Source organism: Parasteatoda tepidariorum, chromosome 3, assembly GCF_982258835.1.
Source record: "Parasteatoda tepidariorum strain Cologne lab strain chromosome 3, Ptep-v5.0, whole genome shotgun sequence".
Taxonomy (NCBI): domain Eukaryota; kingdom Metazoa; phylum Arthropoda; class Arachnida; order Araneae; family Theridiidae; genus Parasteatoda; species Parasteatoda tepidariorum.
Window position 1 is genome coordinate 36745789 of NC_141757.1, and position 19969 is coordinate 36765757.

Below are 19969 nucleotides of genomic sequence, written 5' to 3' on the forward strand. Positions count from 1 at the left end.
ATATTAAAAAAATCTTTTATATTATTATGTTATCAAAGTTATATATTCTTAAACTACAACAAAGAAAAAATATATAAATTAACATATATGTTTATACCCTTTATAGTTTATAGACAAAACTGAACAAGCTCACCAAACAACAGTAAACAATTTCTCATGCTAATTAAGTACACACATATAACACAAATTCATAGCTAAGAAAATCATTTCATATGAAGAAAAATACCTTTTTCTAACCTTATACTCATTAAGTAGAATATTTGATTTAAAATAAAATAATACAACATAATAGACACAAACAAATAGTAAGTGTTAAGAAAAAAATAAGACGTGAAATCAAGTTAAGAATCTTGTGATACTAGTTACATCTAAAAGACCAAATTACTACTGAATTTTCTACCAATTTATACAATGAAAAAATTTGACCTCTTATTTTAAACAATTGACAGAGATATGCATCCCAAACAAGTATTTTCAGAAATAGTTGAAAAACTAATGACAAACAAAATAACATTAAGTTTTATTACCATAATTTTCCATAATTTATGACCTATGAATTTATTATAAATTATGACTGATATCCTATAAATTCTGAAAAATAATTATTATTAAAGGGTATAAAGTCAGGGAATAAAAATTCCCTGACTTTTCCAGGTATATCAGGAAAATTTCTATTAAAATCCAGACCATATTTTATTTATACAATGCGATTTTTTTTCAACCGAAACATTTTATTTTTTATTTACAATGGCAAATATTAAATTTTTTGAGCAAAAAAATACCATTTAATGAGGAAGGAAACATGGAAATTTCCCTAAAATGTGAAATTTTTACAACAAATAATTGTAATAGATGCTAGAATTATTTAACTCAAATCTCTATAACTGATTACTGCTGCTGACAATTTTGAAAGTAGTTATTTTTCAGGTATGATGAAGGACTTTTCTAGGTTTTTGTAAAATATAGCAACTTTTTCTAACTATTCCCAGCTTTTTGGAGTCGAAATACAATTTCCTGAGAATTCCTGTTTTCCCTGTTCACCATGAACCGATGTATTATGAGTCATGATATTTCTGTAAGGACATTATAAAAAAAAATTTAAGTGCAAAAGGGAAAAAACAAATAGTCTAATTTATGAAAATTAGTTTTAACCAAACAATTAGTTAAATTGATTTGACAACAAAAAAAATACCACAGTCAACATTATAAAATGCAAATTAAAGAAGTTTATACTACAAAACAATTTTAGAGAAAAATTTTACGCAAATCTCAAAAAAGTTGTAGGGTAAGACAATTTTCAGTTGTTTTTTACACTAATTATTTTCATTCTAATTCTTTAAAAAAATCTTGTAATTTATAAAATGGCATAAAAAATTATCTCCACAAATAATCTTCGGTTGATTCGGTGATGATTTATTTCAATTAGATTTTTAAAAAATTAAAACAAGTATTTATCAAGCAATGAATACAAACAGTCTTTTTTTATTAGAACTAATTGTAAAAGAAATAAATTTACAAATATTACGCACATTCTAATTGATAAATACCGATATTGAGAGTTAGAACCTATGAGAAATGAATTGACACATTTTTCTTATCACTTTAACCTTATACTGACAAGAAAAATTCTCTTTCAAACTTGCCCAAATATAAAATTCTTACCTAATCAACTACTGAAACTAAAATCAAATCCTTTCAAAACTAAGTCATAAAGTTTTTCAGTAACATAAACTAAAATTATGCAAAAAACTTGTGCAAAGATAATTTTTTTTAGGAATGTTTGAGAAAAAAGCTTAGCACATATAAGACTTTTAAGGTTACTAAAATAAGACTGAATAATTTATTAAATAATGCAGTTTGTTGAAAATTGCATTGAAGAATGATTTTTAATTTCAAAATTTTTTATTTTAAAACTTTTTTTACCCTCTGATATATTTTCATATATCCCAAAGAGAAAGTACTAGAAGGTATTTTTTAAATGCATAAGTAGATGATTTTTATTGTTTTAGCTATCAAATTATCAAATTATAGCATTATTAAATGCATTATTAAATTATTTTCAATTGTTTTAATTAAGACAAATAATATTAATTACTATTCATATTTTTTAAGAAAACTAAGAAGATTTATCTTTATATTTCATTCAATTACGCGTTTTTACTATATGAAAAGAATAATTCAAATGCCTTTATTTCTAAGGAAGGGGGGTCGTGAAATGCTAAATACACTCTCTGTTTTTAAATAATAAATTAAAAATATCTTGTTATGAACGTCTAATAAATAATACAAACATGGTTCTTAAGTATTTTCTTTATTTGTTATTTATAATTTTTTCCTTCTAACCTTTAAAAGAATGAATATGATTACATAAGTTTTTAGATAGAAGAAAATGCTTTGTTTTAAAGCAGATAATTTAATAACATGTTTGTAAACTAAGTGTTTTATCAGTTACAGACAAGAAACAACAAAATTAGGCACTACATAACAGATAATAATTAAACATAAATAACACTTTGATCAAAAAAGAAATTATAACTTTTGCATGCACTATTTTAATAATATCTGAAATAAGAAAGGTAATTGAGGAACAATTGTTGATGACATGCACTGATTTGTACATCATATTCTATGTTTTCTAATAATAAAGAGTACAATTTTATAATAATACACAAGCACAAAAGAATATATTTAACATCTACACAGTATAATTCAACACTAAACTCATTTCGGCTATCCTGTAACAAATTGAAGAAAAAATCCATTTATCTCAAGTTGAAGATGCATTGAAATCAATTAATAATTAAAATGCAATTAAAAGTTAATTTTTCAAAAGCAATACTTGTAGGATTTTTGCTAAGTTAATATCAAACAAAAAGTTAATAATTATAAAAGAAAGTTAAATTACATTAATAACACGCATTGGTACCATGGATAAGAAACAATAGCAGCAGTCGGGATATAAGGCTGGTGTTTGCAATGGATACAGGGAGAGTAGATTTAAAAATTCTGGAAAAAGAAAAATAGTTTCATCTTTTAATCAAGGTATGAAATTAGGATCAAAAATCGGTATTATATTGCATCATGCAAGCAGTAATAGTCATAATTAAATCTTACATTTATTTCTGGAATACATAAACAAGTATTGCTCAAAATTTTTCTAGTGTTTTCTAAACATAAAATTATGAAATAGAAATATAGGGATTTGACTAATTAATTAAAAGATTGTTTATAAATTTTTAATCATTAAAGAATTGGAAAAGTATATGTTTACATATAGTAGTCAAGTTACCTCTTTGAAATACAAAAATTAATAGAATGGTGCTATCCACTTAAGATAAAAGTACTTGGGATATAAAGAACACGTTATTGCATGCAATTTATATCAGTCATTCGGAATTATTGATGCGATAAATGAATAACATTAAATTTGTAGATAAAATACTAATGACGAAAGTACAAAGCAAATAAAAACTGAAAACGCAGGGAAATATTCTCGTGAAGTATTCGCTTGAAAATTAAAAACATAAAACTGATTACAATCCCTCATTTTAATAATAATTATAAACAAACAAATCACAAAATGCAACCATTTTTATAAAAAATCTTTTTTCATCTAGTTAATTCTTTACAATTAATCCTGAATTATTTTTACAAAAACATTTCTTAAAAAAAAGACATTTTAATTTATAAACACTGCTGTCATGAAACATTTTTAAGGGGAATCTGAAATATGAATGTATGTATAACAAAGAGGATCAAAATTTATTTATTATTTTGAAATTGTTATTTTATGCAAAGAAAAACAAAGTTCACTTTAAATAGCAAAATTGATTCATTAGATTAATAAATTTTTGCAGAATTTCTACAGTAATATTTTAACAGAAACTTCCTTAAAAACTTAACATCACAATTTTCAAACTTATCAGCCAACCTTTACAGGTAGTTAGTAATATTTTATTTTTACATTAAAAATTAATTATACAATAATTAATTAAATACAAAAATTAAACAATAATTTAATTTCAAAAAATTAAATTGGATAAAACAACCATATTGTAATATGAATAAATTTTTATAAAAACTTGTTTTCCAATAAATCTTGGGAAAATAACTTGGAATATGCCTAAAATTTTTTTTACGAAAGTCGACAAGTATCAGGTTGTAAAATTATCAAGCGATTACAGCTACAAAATACTTTTGAAATACATAGTGTGTTAAGAAAATTGAAATACAATGCACATATTTAATTTTATAAATTTTGCCTACATTTCAGAATTAAAAAAATTTGTAAAAGAACAAAAACAAATTTTTGGAGTACCAATAAAAAAAATTGTAATAATCTCTTTCTGAAAACAAAAACTTATAAACATAAAAAAAGTGTACTTCAAAGCTAAACTGCAGCTACAGTAAAGTAATATGAGACTAAAAGAGTAGAAAGAGAGAATACAAACAATGTCCCAGTTTTTATTTCCAAGAGATTGCAAAATTTTATAAGGAACTCATAATTTCATTGACTGAAGTTGCGAAAGTGTCAGTTATGTCACATATTTTCAAAATATCTTTTTTTATAAATGTATAGTCAATATTTTGCAAATCCATTTTCTTTATAATCAAATAACATTATCTTTAAAAAGAAATATTTAGCTTTTATCACTCTAATATAATTTAAAACTTTGAAACAAACTCTTTAAAAAACAATACTTCAAACAAGTTCCAAAAAAAAAAGAAAAAAGATCATGACTAAAAAAACTATATTTTATAAAGCACAGCAAGCTATAAAATTTCATTTTGAACACTAGTTAGTCCCTTTGCTTTAAATAGACAAAAAAAATTGCAACAGAAAAATCAAATATCATAAGTATGTTACACAGTAAACCAAAAAAAAAAAAAAAAAAAAAAAGAAGATAAAACAGATTATTTAACAGGAAATATTTTCAAATTCATTTTAGTTTTAAAAAAAATCAGAAATATGTATTAATTTCTTCTTGTAATTTACAGCAAATTACAAGAAAGAAAATATTGTATTACTATTTAGTTTCGAAGAAACAAAAAAGGGAAAAAATGGGATTCCATACTCCTAAATACATTAAAAAACATGCAGTTCCTTTCTATTAATAATCAATAAACTGAAATTATACTATAAAATGGCATGGTATTTTAAGATTTAACAATAAAAATTGAATTGCAGTTTTGAAAAAATAAAATATAGAAAAATAATTTTTCACAAATGATAATAGTTTAAAAACATCTAAATCTAATTCTTCAGAAATTTCCTTTTTAAATACACACACAAAAAAATCTTTAGAAATAAACTGTATATTTGTACATAATACAAATACAATATACTCCAAATTATTCAGGTTAATCACTAGAATAGAAAAAAGAATAAGGATAATCTGAAAATTCTCACTTTACAATAGAAGAATAAGTCATGGATGAAAGATATTGCTAAGATAGCTTTTATTACACATGTATAATAAATGATTATTAAAAAAGATTAACAGAATACACATTTATTATAATGTCCTATTACATTTTACAAACTGTTTTTAAATAATTTGTAAATAATATCAGTACAGTATATTGCAAATTGTTTAGACTAATCCCTAGATTGAAGAAAGAAAATAGCTTTAACATTTTACTTTAGAATAAGTTACAAATGAAAAACATTATTTTTCCATTACGTAATTACAACTTAAAGTTGATTAAGGACCATACAAAGAAAACGCATAATTACAATGACTTGCATTTCTTTTACAATCATTCTTTAAATAATTTGCAAATAGCACAGTATGTTCCAAATTATCCAGTCTAATAACTATAATAGAACATAATATAAATATGGATATTCTGAAACTTTTTACTTTACAATAGACTAAGTCACAAATGAAGGATGTGCTTTTGTGTGATATCATGAAGTCTTAAATATGATAAATAATCATACAGAAAAAAAAGAGCTAAATACATGTCAAATATAATGACTTGTTACTTTTCAAACTGCTTTTGAAATAATTTGTAAATAATACAAGTGCAGTATATTAAAAATTATTAAGTCTAATATTAGAATGAAACATTGAAATATACAGATAAGCTGAAACATAATAGGAAAGGTTGCATATGAAAAATATTGTTTGATAAATGGTCATACAAAATCTCCATATAATAATCTGTTTGCAACACAATGCTTGAATTTTATAATCGTTTGATAATATTTTATAATTATTTGATTTTCCATTCATTAACTTCTAGGTCCATTCCAACTTTCTCTTTTTTTCTTTCAAGAGCATATTTTATTTATACTTCCTTCTTTGGTATTCTTCCAACATTCTTAATGCAACTGTTCATGATTAAAATCTAATTTCAAAAATAAATCAGTGTCTTCCCAGTAAAAAAGATCCCTTAACTAAGTTATTGTCAAAAAAATAATCTTTTAATTTTACTAAACAAATTAAATGTGCTAAACAATAGACTGGATAAAAAAAGTATCATATTTTCATTTCTCATGTCTCTTAACAAATTTTCAATAACAAAATATTTTAAAAAACTACTATTGATAAAAGTCAAAAATAAGCACATATAATTCAAAAATGTATAATAACAGAACTTTTTTTCTAATTATTGTTTTTTCACAAAGTAAGCCCCAATATTAATCACACAAAAATGTGACCTCAAATATGCTAATTCATTAAGTTATGGGGGGAAAAACTATCTTTTCTGAATAACCATACCTTTTATTTTACTGACAAAATTGGATTTTTAACCTTCAAAATAACTGTAATCAGGAAAATATGGTCCCAATAGTTTTGTCTGAAAAGCAGTTGAAAGTTTGAGTTTAATGTTAAACTAACTTTTTCTTTATTTCTGCATATCTTGGAAAGATTTTAAGTGAATCAATTTTTCCACATTATTATAAAATTTGCTCACCCTCAGATAATTCTATGATAAAATTATATATCTCACATGACCAAAAAAACTAAAGCTGTTTATAAAAGATAAGTTTATTCAGAGAAAAAAAAAATTTTGTCTAATTTTATAACTTAATACTTAGCACTAATTAATCAATATATTTTAAGTCACCACTATGAATCAGTAAGATTTGTATTTAGTTTGTGAAAATCTGGCTTTAACAACAAAAGTTACAAAACGTGATGTAATATCTTCATTATTAATTTAACTCTTATTGTTCACCATACACTATACACAGGTAAATTTCAAACTGAACTTCAGCTGGAGGGGATGGGTTTGGGAGATTTATACAAAACAAATATTATTCACACTATTATTCAACTTTTATTACATTATCCATTGTAAAATATATTGTAAATATTTAGTATGTAAATATAATGTAAATATTTAGTATGTAAATATAATGTAAATATTGAGTTTCTTACATTAAGCATCGTAAGAAAAGAAACAAAAACAAATAAAAGTAGAATTTTGCAAATACCAAATAATTTTTGAAAATAGAATATGCTTTCTCTAATGAAGAATTTCTTATGAATGCAATTTCTAATTTCTAATGAAGAATTAATATTCAATAATGTAATTGTCACAAAATAACAATTTTTATCTTAACAAATAAATACAATGAGTAACATAGACAAGATAATAAAATGTATATTTCAACATATATGAACATAATAATAATGTGTGAATAATATATACCAAATGAATTAAAATTGCTCACACAACAGTCAAACTAAAAAAACAAAAATACTTCGAGCAAAAGTAAAATCACAAATGCAGAAAAGATACAAGTTGACACATTGTCAGAACAAAAAAGAGTATCAAATGAAGAGTACAGCATGGATTTGTAATACATTTTCATTTCTTTTTTACATGAATATAATTTTAAAATAATGTTTATTGTTAATAAATATTGTTTACAAATAAAAAAACGATAGTTAACTCCAAAAAAAGGGGGGGGGTCAACAGTGTACTGTAATCTACCAAATATATAGAGTTAAATTTGAGCATCTGATAAAAGAAAACAAAAAAATTTCAGGATCAACTGAAGCTAAAACCTTGATTTTACTTCTACTCAAAGTTCCAAAATTTAAGTGGGTAGTAAACTCATATTGAATTGAGGTGACACTGGCAAAGGGTTAAACAAATTTGTCTATCAACTGCCAAGTTTTGGTATGAAATTTTTAACATAAACATGAAGTTGAAATTCTATTTCATTTGAACAATAGATTTTAATTGGTATTTTCATTTTTTACTTGACTTACAATCTAAAAATCAACTTTATAAGTTATTAATTGTTATAATATTTATAGTATATAATATTTACTTTATAATATTATATACTATAAATTATAAAGTTATGTTACAACTTTATAATATTTATAACCACTGAAAAAAATTATTAGACTGTGCATTACTTACAATGAATTAAATGCATAGAAATATATTTCTATTACTTATAAAATATACATATATTGAGTCATCCAGAATGTTTATGTTGATTCTATAAAAACAGATAACATATGAAAACTAACGCTAATGGCACGAACGTTCTGGGCGACCCAATATATTAAATATGTGATATTTAAAACAACAAAAAAAGAACATTGCTGAAAATGTAAATAGGCATGAAAATTTCTGAAATTGGGAGATTCAGTATAAAACAAAATTACAATAAAAATTACCTTACAAAACATTTTAAAAATGAATTTTCAAGTTTAGAGATGTTGTGTATCATATTTCAATTAAATAAATAAACAGGGGATTATAATAAAGAGAAAAATAAATTATTACAATGAAAGCATTTTTTAAAAAATAAATTTACAAATATTAAGGTAAGCCAAACACAAGGTTTACGAAGACACAAAATTATTACCTTATCATATTGACACATAAATATTTTAAAAAAAATTTTAAAAAAAACGAAGAAGAACTGTTAAGAAATTATAACTACATTGATCAACTATGAAAATTCCTACAAGGTTTTGTAGTTTAAAATGGAACAAAACTACAAAATCAAGATGGCTACAAATACTCAGAAAACAAATTTATTGACTTTTCCTTGATGTTTCCAGGTTGAATTCATCGAACTTCCTTGATTTTTGCAACCGGTGGCATACATTTTATTTTATTTTTTTAGTTACGCCTTATTCTTAATACATAAACTACATCACAAAACACTTATTACAAGATTTTAGAGCTGAAAGTAAAGAATTCCTTTAAAAAAAAATATATTAAAAGACCTGTTCAGACCTGAAAAAAATATTGGACTTTCAGGTACTTCACACTCAAATCATTTAATTTTCTCAAACTCCCTTTTGGGTATTTTCCCAAACATTTCCATTTTTTTTCCTTTCAGATAGATAAACTTTTCTGAGTATTTACAGAATAGGCTCCGTGACCACTTTAAAAATGAGAAGTGATCTATTTTCTCATGGAGCATACTTAACAGATGGGTGGAATAGTGCAAATTCACTTTACAAATTGCAGAATATTTTAATTGTTAAAACAACAAAATTAATTATTTGACAACACTTTAAAAGCTAAAAGCTTTTGAATTAGGTTAATATTAAAATATATTAATAAACTAACATGCTGAAAACCTCAAGAAATACAGATTTATTCTTTAAAAACCCTTAAAAGATAACAAAAATGCTTTTTTCAAACTTTCTTGTAAGATAATTATTTATAACTTGTTTGTCTCCTTATGTCTTATTTATTATTTAAAACTTATTTTAGTCTTATAAGATAAGAATTGAAATTGCAAATTCTATTTAAAAGTAATGGTAAATTATACATTATAAATAGCCAATTGCACACATAAATGAAAATTAGTTCAAATGAATCAAGTAAATCAAATGTTGTTATTAATTGAGAAAAGGTAAAATTTATTATATATCGGATAAGATTAAAATGTTCATTAGAAAAGTTATTCATTCTGCATCACAGATAATTTGGCCAAGAAATAATCCCTTAATGACATTAAAATAACTTACCCTCATCAATTTTTGAGACAAAGAATACTCATCTTCTCCGATATAAAAAAATGGTCGATTCTGCTTCAACCCTTGGTAACCTTGCTCCAATTCTTGATAAGACATGGAAGAACTTTGTACACCTACAATAATTTTAAGGTGATTAAAATGACTTTATAATATCAGAATAAAACAAAAATGTTCTGCTTTATTTTTTGCAAGGGATAAAAAAAAAATTCTGAACATTTATGTAAACACTTAAAAGAAAAAAAGAAAAAAAAGAATGCATTTAATTATACAAACAAGTAATTAATTTACAAACTGACTTTTATTGCATTGGGTAATGAAAAATAATCAAATAGAATTTGATTATTTTTCACAGGGTTACTTGGGGAGTCACTAGTATTAGATATTTGGTCACCAATACCAAATGAATTTAAATTAACATAGAATTAGATACATTTAGAAAAGAAGGGACAATAAATTTGAAAGAATTTGATACATCTTCAATTTCTTCAACAACAACAACAAAAAAATTAATCTTAAGTTTACCCTTATCATTTTATTAACTAATTGATAAATTTTTTAAGTAATAAAGAAAGAAAATTATTTTTTACATGTGTATTTAGTAACAGCTATTTTATAGCATATTCAAGATGTCTCCTCTCTTTTAAATATAACAACCATTAGAAACAAAAGATGTATTATATTCTTTAATCCTATTAAGATATTTAAACAGACATACAAATCTATTTTAAATTGAGACATTGGGAACCAAGTTAAACAACTTTATTCTAATATTCTTCAATAAAGAATAAAAAATACATCACAAGCAGCTCAAATTCAAGCCAGCAAGAAATCAATAGCTATTACTCTGAAATAGTTGATCAATTAGCTTAACATAACGGAAATAAAAATCAAGAGGTTAATTAGTGGAATCTGTGGATATTTTAAAGATTCGAGAAAAACTCAATATATGTTATTTTATCACAATTGAAAAATGGTTTTAACTATAAAAAAATAAAAAATAAAACTGTAATGACAATGAACACAATTGTAAAAACAAATTGTGTAGAAGAAATTAATTTGATACAGCCACATTAAGCATCAATTGCAGATTCATTTTTAACAGGTAAAATCAGTAACCATATCAGAATAAAAATTTGCAACAAACCAAATCAAATTAGAAATATTATCAAGACATTAAAATGTAAGGGAAGAGTATTTTTGACAAAACTTGATTTCTTTTTCAGAATTAAAAGTGTAAAATAAATATCTTTTAACACACCAGGTAAACTAATATTCAGAACATAAGTAAATCATCTGCTTTATAAAGCTGAAAATAATCTTTTTTCTTGAATTCAAATTTAAAAAAACTATAATGGGAATAAAAAAATTAATCTAAAGTTAATCAACTGTCCAATATGTTCACAGATAGTCTTTAATAAATATTTAAAAAATTATTAAATAACTTTTTCATAAAATAATATTTTTTCACAATTTAAAGTGTATTTGCCATTAGGAATGTATTTTGACCACTAAAAATATAAAAAGGTAAAAATTTAGCTTTTTATAAATTTCAATACATAGTTGAAAAAGAAAAAAAAAAACTTGGTTAAAACTTTTAGCATTGTTTTCGAATGTATTCTTTTAAATACAATCCAAGATATAATTATTAAAATATCCATAAATTAAACCCAATAAATATAAAATTAATATACAAACCCATCAAACGATAAAGGCTCCAAGCAGAAAGTAGAACTCTACCAGAGAAACAATTCTAACGTTGTATCTCAAGCAAAATAACAAAAGTAGATAAAATCATTTTCTTTTATCTGAAATAATGTAACAAAATAACTCGTTTTTGAAATATCAGTAATTTATTTAAGGTTTATAGATTCAATATCAGATTTATGACTTATAGATTGTCAATATAGTCCTACTTGAAAAACAAAGAATTTAACTTTCAATTAATAAGTAAAAATTTCTAAAAATTTTCATGAACCATTTTCTTTTTTCTTTTTTTTTTTTATTAGAAAAAGGGAAATTATTAGATTTTGAAGATTTTTGAAAGAAATCTTCAAAAATTTAGCTTTATTGAAGATTTCTTTTAAAAAATAATTTTAGTTTATACCAGGCATATCACAGTTTTATGGAGACATTATTATATGGATACTTGTCCCTGAAAAACTAAATTTACCTAGTGCTATTACCAGTTATTTGATTTCAATAATAGGAAAGTCATATATAATAGCTTGCCCAGAGACAAAGCAGTTTCACCTTTCCAATTAGTTTCTTGTGGACTGGTGACCAGCAGTTGATAAAACTTGGCCATTTTTTCTAGCGGAGTACAATACAGAAATTATACGAATAATATGAAAACTCTGTAATAATATGTAGAAAAATATATATTATGGGTATATTTCAATATCAGCACCAATATGTGCCCACTTCAATTGCCAAGATGCTAAAGGGATTTGCTAAATACAAATAGGTTTCTCCTGGATTGTCACGAGATACACCCTTTGAGTTTTTTTTTGTGGTTTTATATAGGCCATTGTGCAGAAAACTTTACTAAAACTTTGTAATTATTTTGGCAAAGCTAAGTACTGAAATGGAAATCTTTCTTTTATTACAACAGTAAAGGTTCAAGATTAAGGAAAATTTTTGTATCATGATCTGAGGTAGAATATTCATTAAGTCTTTTCAACTTCCGGGCAGTATAGCTCCTGCAAAACAAAATCAAACATCATAAAGGAGGACCAACTCGAAAGGGAAAAACATGCAGTCGCCCCTGGCCAAACCTTTACTAGTTAATTTGTTTTTTTGACAATTTGCAGGTTTGAAATCCATTCGGCGCCTTGACAATTACAGTAAGCACAGCAGATCATCATAAAGAAATATTCCCAAAAATTATTATGTTATAGCCTCTAGTCTGCTTAGAAAAATACTAACAAGATAAAGATTTTTCAGAAACAATTCATAAAAATGTACGCAACACTAATTAGCATAAAAATATTTTATGAAAGTCAAAACTATTAGAACGAATTTTCGATTAATATTTTAAGGAAAGTGCCACGAAAATTCTGACTTAGATGAATATTAAATAAAAAATTATATGTTTATTGACTTACATCGTAATAAATTATAAGAAGTGAAAGCAAATTTTATGTAACAAGAATATCTTAAAATGGGGAGATTTTAACACACTCAGCAATCTGGAAAAAGTGTTTTATAGTGATTCCCGTACCGTTCCAGTCAGAACTCAATCGGGATATACCTATCATCTTTTGAAAGGGCAAAGGTAAAATATACGAACTAAGGTTTACAAACAACACAATTATCGGAAAATGTAACAAATATCTGTAAAATTTATAAATAAAAAAAAAATTGCAAAGACTTTCTTTAAAATTAATGAATGAAATACTTAAAAAAAAATGGAATTGTTTTAAATGGCAAACAAAAATCAGAGCACAAAACTGCATTTTCTCACCTTTAATGATGTTATACTAACACTATTCTCGATACAAAAAACTTTATTGGTTTTTAAACCAGAATGTAAGTAGTAATATAGCAATTAATAAAGACAAAAATTAATTGAAGCGCATTTGCGCTATGATATCAGTTTTTGTTTATATTTACTTTTATTTATTTATTTCCACGGTTACAAGTAAACTCTAAAATATTATGAATGCATATTTATTTTTTTTCTAACTTAATCAAATAAAAAACGTTAATTCTCATTTAATTTTAATTTTACCACAACTCTCGCTTTTCTAAAGTTTGATAAAATGGCATGCAGTCAATATTAAAGGTTTTAAAAAAGTTCGCATGAGCATGAAACTAAATGCATTTGCAAACATTATATCTTAATGTTGAAGAAACAATTCAAAGTCATTTAATTATTTTTATTTATGAAAAGTTAAAACTTACATTTTCAAAAATTATATGTCAAACCTTTCTTTTAATTTTTATTAACATGCATGTGTTAAAAAGAGGATTTAGATCGAACTTTAAAACAAATTTATATTTTTTTCAAATCATGTGTTATAAATATGATTGTCCAAGATTACATTCAAACTCATCTGTAAGTGAAAATAATATCTGAAAGTTTTCTCTCTATTTTAAGAACTGGATAGCTTTTCTTTCTTTTTCACTGTTAATGAGTAAAGGGCTTTATCTGAATTTAATACTGCTGTAGTTTGACTTTAGACCAGAAAATCTATTGAATTAAATAATATAAAATATACAGCTTTCTACACACAGTTTCATTATCTATTGATATAGATAGTTTAGAATCAATGATATTGAATTCTTCGGGACTGAAAAACTCTCAAACTGAATGTAACGTATTTAACATATGTATCAAAATTCTGTATAAATAGTTCTACAACTTCTCAACTTCCTAGAAATTTTCTCAAAAAGGTACAGCAAATGAAATATTCATTATAGTTTTAAAGAAATAATTTATTGTTTAATTAATTTATTTATTTTGTATTACTTAAAAATAATTTTGCATGTTTGAGAAAATATTTTAAATTTTACAACAAAAGAACTTTTTTTAATAAATATGTTACTATGTTAATTAAATGTGTTATTAGCACAATATATTAAGTTTTTTTATTTATTTAACCAAAAATGATAATTAATTTTAGTATTAGATTAAAAGATGCAATGTTTGTGCCACTTTCATAGAGTCTTATTCGTAAAAGTATTATTAAAAAAAATATAATTGATAACAGTAGTTGTAAATTATAATTTTTCTTTCCATTGGATTTCCGGGGGTGCAAATGCACCTTCTTTACTTTCCTTGCAAGTACCCATGCTACTTCTGTTAAAATAAGATGATCCTAATTATTAATTAAGGTTATGATTATAATGCAAAAGTCTAATTTATATTAAAACCATTTTGTTAACTCTAACATACAGTGTCAAGAATTTAAATTTTATGTGCAATGCAAATTAAATATATTTAATAATGTATACATTGACCTATACTAAATTATGTGTCTTTTTTATCTGAACATATATTGGTTATTCATTGTAGAAGTGAAGTATCTTTTTGTAAATGGATTTTGAAGTAACAAACTTTTTGCATGCATTGTGTTGGTAAACAAATGCAAGTATTCAGATATTTGTGGGATTTGAATATAATTATTAAACTTGCTTCATTTTCATAATGGAAGATCAGACTCGAATATCATAATTAAGCAAAAAATGCATATTTTAAAATTTTGGAATTTACCAATTTTATACATTTTACTAAAGTAAAATAAAATTTGTCTTATTTTGTCATGAAAATAATACTTTAGCTTTATTTCTTTGATAACATAAATTGTCCTTTACTGAATTTAGTGTTTTATACAGTTGTATTTTACTACTGCTGTTAATCAGTATTTTCACAATAGTCCACCAAGCAAAAATGGTGCCTTCATAAAAATTGTCACAGTAAGATCGTTACTTTCATAAAACTTGTAATTATCCTAGCAAAATCGACAATTTTCCAGAAAGAATAAAAAATCGGCATCTAAATTTTTATTAATGGTCAAATTGCAGAAAAATAATTCAGTGTACATGCATGTTTTGGAAGTCCTGTGAATATGTGCATATTTCGCAAGTCCTGTGAACATATGCAAGTTTGATGACAAATACGTACCTCAATTAATGTTGTTTTTTTTCCCTTTCTTTTTGTTACATTTGAACATATTTTTCACCGAAAATTATAACACGCTAAAAGTCTTTACAACAATAAAATATCGTTAAAATCTTTCTGAAAATTAGGTAATGAGTCAAAAATTCAGGATTAATCCCTGGAATTGTGATACTTTTTTTTACATAAATGTATGTGTCTAGCGAAAGTAATCTATAAGTTTAGAATTTACATTGTACTTTTTGCATAAAAATTATTTTAACTTTACTTTTTTAACAGTATCAAATATTTTTCTATACTAAATTATATGATGCCCTTTCTATATAAATGTGTAGTTATCTGACAAAAGTAAGATATAAATTATATATTATTCTTCGTAAAAAGAAAAATTGTTTAGTTTGATAATTATTCTTTAAAAGTGATGATTACTTTATAGGATGGTATTGAACCTTCCATATTTGTAAATAATTGTAATAAAATATTGATCGCTATGATGCATGGAAAGAATGTGCTATTTAATTCAAATAAATTTTATTGGTTTTTTGTTGTACAAGATCTTAGTTTATAACTTCTAGTTAGCTTTTCCCACATCTCTTCAAAAACTAACATTTAAAATATCTAGAATCCTAAAAAAAGTAACTCCTCAAAAATCTTATTGAGTTATTTCATTTCATAAATAACTGCCATTTCATTTTCAAGTTAATACTTTCAGCTATGTGAAAAGTGTAAAATTTTCCCGATTTCAGATTATTCAATTTTTCAAAAGAAATATTAAAATAAATAAATTTTGTTTTTTTACTTATATTTTCATGAAAAATTTATGGCTATAACAAAAGATAAAAAAATCCCATTTAGTGTTGTATGAATATTATTTATTAATCTCAAAACCTTCTGTATTCACTTGAAATATGTATATCAATTAATTTATTCCTATTCCATGCAAATTACAAAATAGGAAGCATTGTTTAATTTATAAATATTTAAAAAAAAAATTGTTACCTATTACCTTAAAAAGCTGACTGCTCTAAATATCATAAGATATAAAAGTATCATTTCATATATGTAACACACTTGTCAAATTCATTTTAAATGTTTCAGCATCATTTTTTTTTTTTTTAAATCTTTATAATAATGATTTTTTTTTATTTTTAAATCTAATATTTCTTGCAGAAATATTTTGAAGGAATGAAAACAAAGCCTTTTAGTGAAAATGACAACCACATCTGGGTTAGCCCACCCCATCCAAAATCAAATTTACGTTTAAAAGTTTTTCCTACTTCTCAACATTTATCAAAAGAAGAGAAAGCATTTTATCAGAAATACGAAGAAACTCAAGACTGGAATCATGAATACTGGGAAACTCATAATAATGACTTTAAGAATGTAATTATTTTTACATCAATTTGTGTGTTTTTATTTTTATGCATTCTTATTTAACATTTTGAATTTATTATCATGGTATATTTTACTATTGGCGATCGAAATGGGCTGCAGGTGGCGTAGAGCAGAACTCTTTTCCTATGGCAACACTTCACATGCTTTCCCCATTAGCGTGTGGAAAGTCATAGAGGAAGGAAGTACGTTAGTTTCTCTCTTGATTTTTATATAGATTAAAATCTTTTAAGTTGAAAAACTATATGGAACTGAAAACTACATTAAACATAGTTCTAGAGAAAAGTATCACGGAAATTTTAAGAAATATTTTTATTAAATAAAAAGGAAAAATATTAAGAAAAGGGAAAATATCGTAGTACATTCCTGTACAACTGAAAAGAGGAGGAGAGGGATGGGAGAAGGGCTAAAGGCATGAAACCGGTCTCTCCCCAGATGGCGTATTCGAGTGTTGCGATCGCGAATTATAATGTATTTTATACATTCCTAACTGATTTGAAATATCTTTTGTAAATCTAATATGTTAATACAAAGATATTTTTGTGTAAAATAATTTCAGATATATTAAATGTTTCCCAAAATCAGTTCATTTTCAGTTACTGGAAATTGTTTGAAAATGAAATAGTTTTTTCTCTGAAAATGTACCATATCATAACTCTGGATGAAGAGAAATGCAGAAATTATAAATTGCTATATTAAAAATTATAATTGCACATTTTTCTTCATTCTGATATTGATACTAAATATAATGCTTATGCAAAATTATAATCTTTTTTTTTTTTTTAATTAAATTATTTGCTCTTTTACATGTAATGCCCTGTATTATTATATTAAGCTCAAAGATTACCTCTGTTATTTGAATTTTAAATGTTGCTTGTCTTTAATAAAAAATATTTTCTGTTACTAATGAAGGGATAGATTTTTTTAAAAAATATATAAATATGATCGGCATAATATTTTTCAAACATATTATTTGCATAATAATTGTTAATGGTTTAACTTCAACTATGACTTGTTTCTTTAAAACTTGTGCGAACTATTTATAATGTTTATTTGCTTTGAAGATCATTTGGGGTAAAGTTAGTTCCTAACATTGTTTTACAATTCTAAACAATTATTTTGTATTCATTATTTTAATTACATATGTTGAATGGACATAGTTTTATAATTTATTAGAAAGTAAATTCATAATTGTAAAATGGTAACAAAAAACTTATATTTTCTTTATACTGTAATATTGAGACACCACTTTTAGTTTGGAAAGTATAATAAATGAATTATACAGCAAATATGGTTAAATAAGAGATAAAGAAATAAATTACAGCATAAAATGTCTTTATAACTTTTATACAATTACATACAAAAATATTTGAATCTTTGTTTATTTTAATGACCATATATTTTTCTATACAGGGAAAATGAAAAATCAGGGGATGACAATTGTCTTTTAATAATATGTAGAGAAATTAAGTTTTTTTTTCTTCTTTTGGAATCCTTTAAAAATATGTTCTAAAGGATATATCTAAAGATATAAGGACAAAGGATATGAAAAAAATTTAAAGGAGAAAGGATTCTTGACTTTTACTTTAAATCTCATTTTGTCTTTCAACTGCTCTTTTTTATATTATTACCGAACTTGTGATTATATTATAGAAGATAGCTAATTTATTAATTTTTACCTATCTAGTCTAGAAAATTATATATTGAAAAGATTTCCAAGGAAAAAAATTTGTCTAAAGATGAAAATCTAACAGATGAAGATATGAGTCACTTTTACAGAGACTTCTTAGAAAGGAATCACAAAAAACATATGGATTATAACTGGTAAAAATTTTACAATTCTTTTGAATTTTAGTTTTAGCTTTACTTTTTATTCTTTTGAAATGTAATCTTTATTTGGCATTTAATTCTTTCAAATTTTAGCTTTAATATTATGTTTAATTCTTTTGAAATTAAATTTTCATTTTATGCTATTGTTTTGTGAAATCAGTTTAATCCCAGATAATGCTATGTTTTTTAGTTTTGTACTATTGATAAATATACACAATAGTAATAGGTTGTAGACATGCTAGTTATTTATCAAGTACTACCTATTACTAATGTATTATGTAATATTACTCACATTAATTGTATAGAAATATAAATTTTAGGCTTCAAAATGTATAATAGAAATATTTTTATCCCTTTAGGTCTTGGTATAAGAAGAATCTAAATCTACTATATTTAGCTGCTAAGGTAAACATAGGTAGATTTAAAAGATTTTTCAAGAAAATATAACAATTGAAACTAATTTTAATTACCATTGTGCTTTCATTTAATTATTTCAATATTTATTTTCGTCACATACAGAAAAGAAAAGAAGTTTCAATATATTGTAAAATAGTTTTGCAAATAAACTTTCATATATCCATATGCAATGTTTTATATTAAGTATTTCATATGCCTCTATTTTCTTTTTGTTTTAACATAATCTGAGGTTTAAATTATAAAATTCATAAAATTCATCAGACTATCTCAAATCTGCATCATATTTATAATTTTTTATTCATTGCTCTTTATCCTTTTGTTAGACTTTGGGGGAGGCATATTGAGAAAATCTTAACCAAAATCTGCATTAGACTGTAATGCTGATTCAGAAGGAAGTCAAAATCATTTTAAATCATATTAATTGAGAAATTAATAAAGCCTGAAGTACCAAAATATTTTAATAGGAGAAATCGTTAGTTTTGTGAATTTAAAATGGGATGTTAGTAATTAATGATTGAAGCAAAATTTTTCCTAAGATTATACAAAAAGTAAGAATTTTTAAAATAAATATGCTCTCAGTTATTAAAATTTAAAGTTTCATTCTGATGAGTATTATGATGATTGTGAGCCCAAGTCAAAATTCCGAAAACATTCTTTAGTTTAAAAAAAACAACACTTTAAATGGAAAAAAATTTAAACAGGAGTTTTTCCTTTTCCTTAATCTTTCTTAGTTTACTTA

General features: G+C 24.1%; 2 protein-coding genes across 23 annotated transcripts in view; one reads left to right on the forward strand and one right to left on the reverse strand.

Moving 5' to 3' along the window:
- Nucleotides 1–13595, reverse strand: part of l(1)G0196 (inositol hexakisphosphate and diphosphoinositol-pentakisphosphate kinase) — a 66802-nt gene extending 53207 nt beyond the window's left edge. For 10 of the 22 annotated variants that reach the window (XM_087159069.1, XM_087159072.1, XM_087159075.1 and 7 more), the window contains exons 1-3: nt 13435–13588; nt 11667–11776; nt 9963–10084 (exon numbers count right to left, since the gene is read on the reverse strand). In XM_087159069.1, coding sequence (XP_087015195.1) covers nt 9963–10084; nt 11667–11670 — 126 coding nt within the window. In that variant the 5' untranslated portion in view covers nt 11671–11776; nt 13435–13588. Of the gene's footprint in view, nt 1–2905; nt 3007–9962; nt 10085–11666; nt 11777–13434 lie in introns of those variants that run through there. The other 12 variants (XM_087159086.1, XM_087159081.1, XM_087159080.1 and 9 more) reach the window with 5 other exon arrangements.
- Nucleotides 13596–13806: 211 nt separating this feature from the next.
- Nucleotides 13807–19395, forward strand: Coa8 (Cytochrome c oxidase assembly factor 8). The gene is made up of 4 exons (XM_016059733.5): nt 13807–14028; nt 16762–16974; nt 18671–18807; nt 19173–19395. The coding sequence occupies exons 1-4, from the start codon at nt 13921–13923 to the stop codon at nt 19258–19260; spliced, it is 546 nt and encodes a 181-aa protein (XP_015915219.3). The 5' UTR covers nt 13807–13920; the 3' UTR covers nt 19261–19395.
- The last annotated feature ends 574 nt before the right edge of the window (nt 19396–19969 follow it).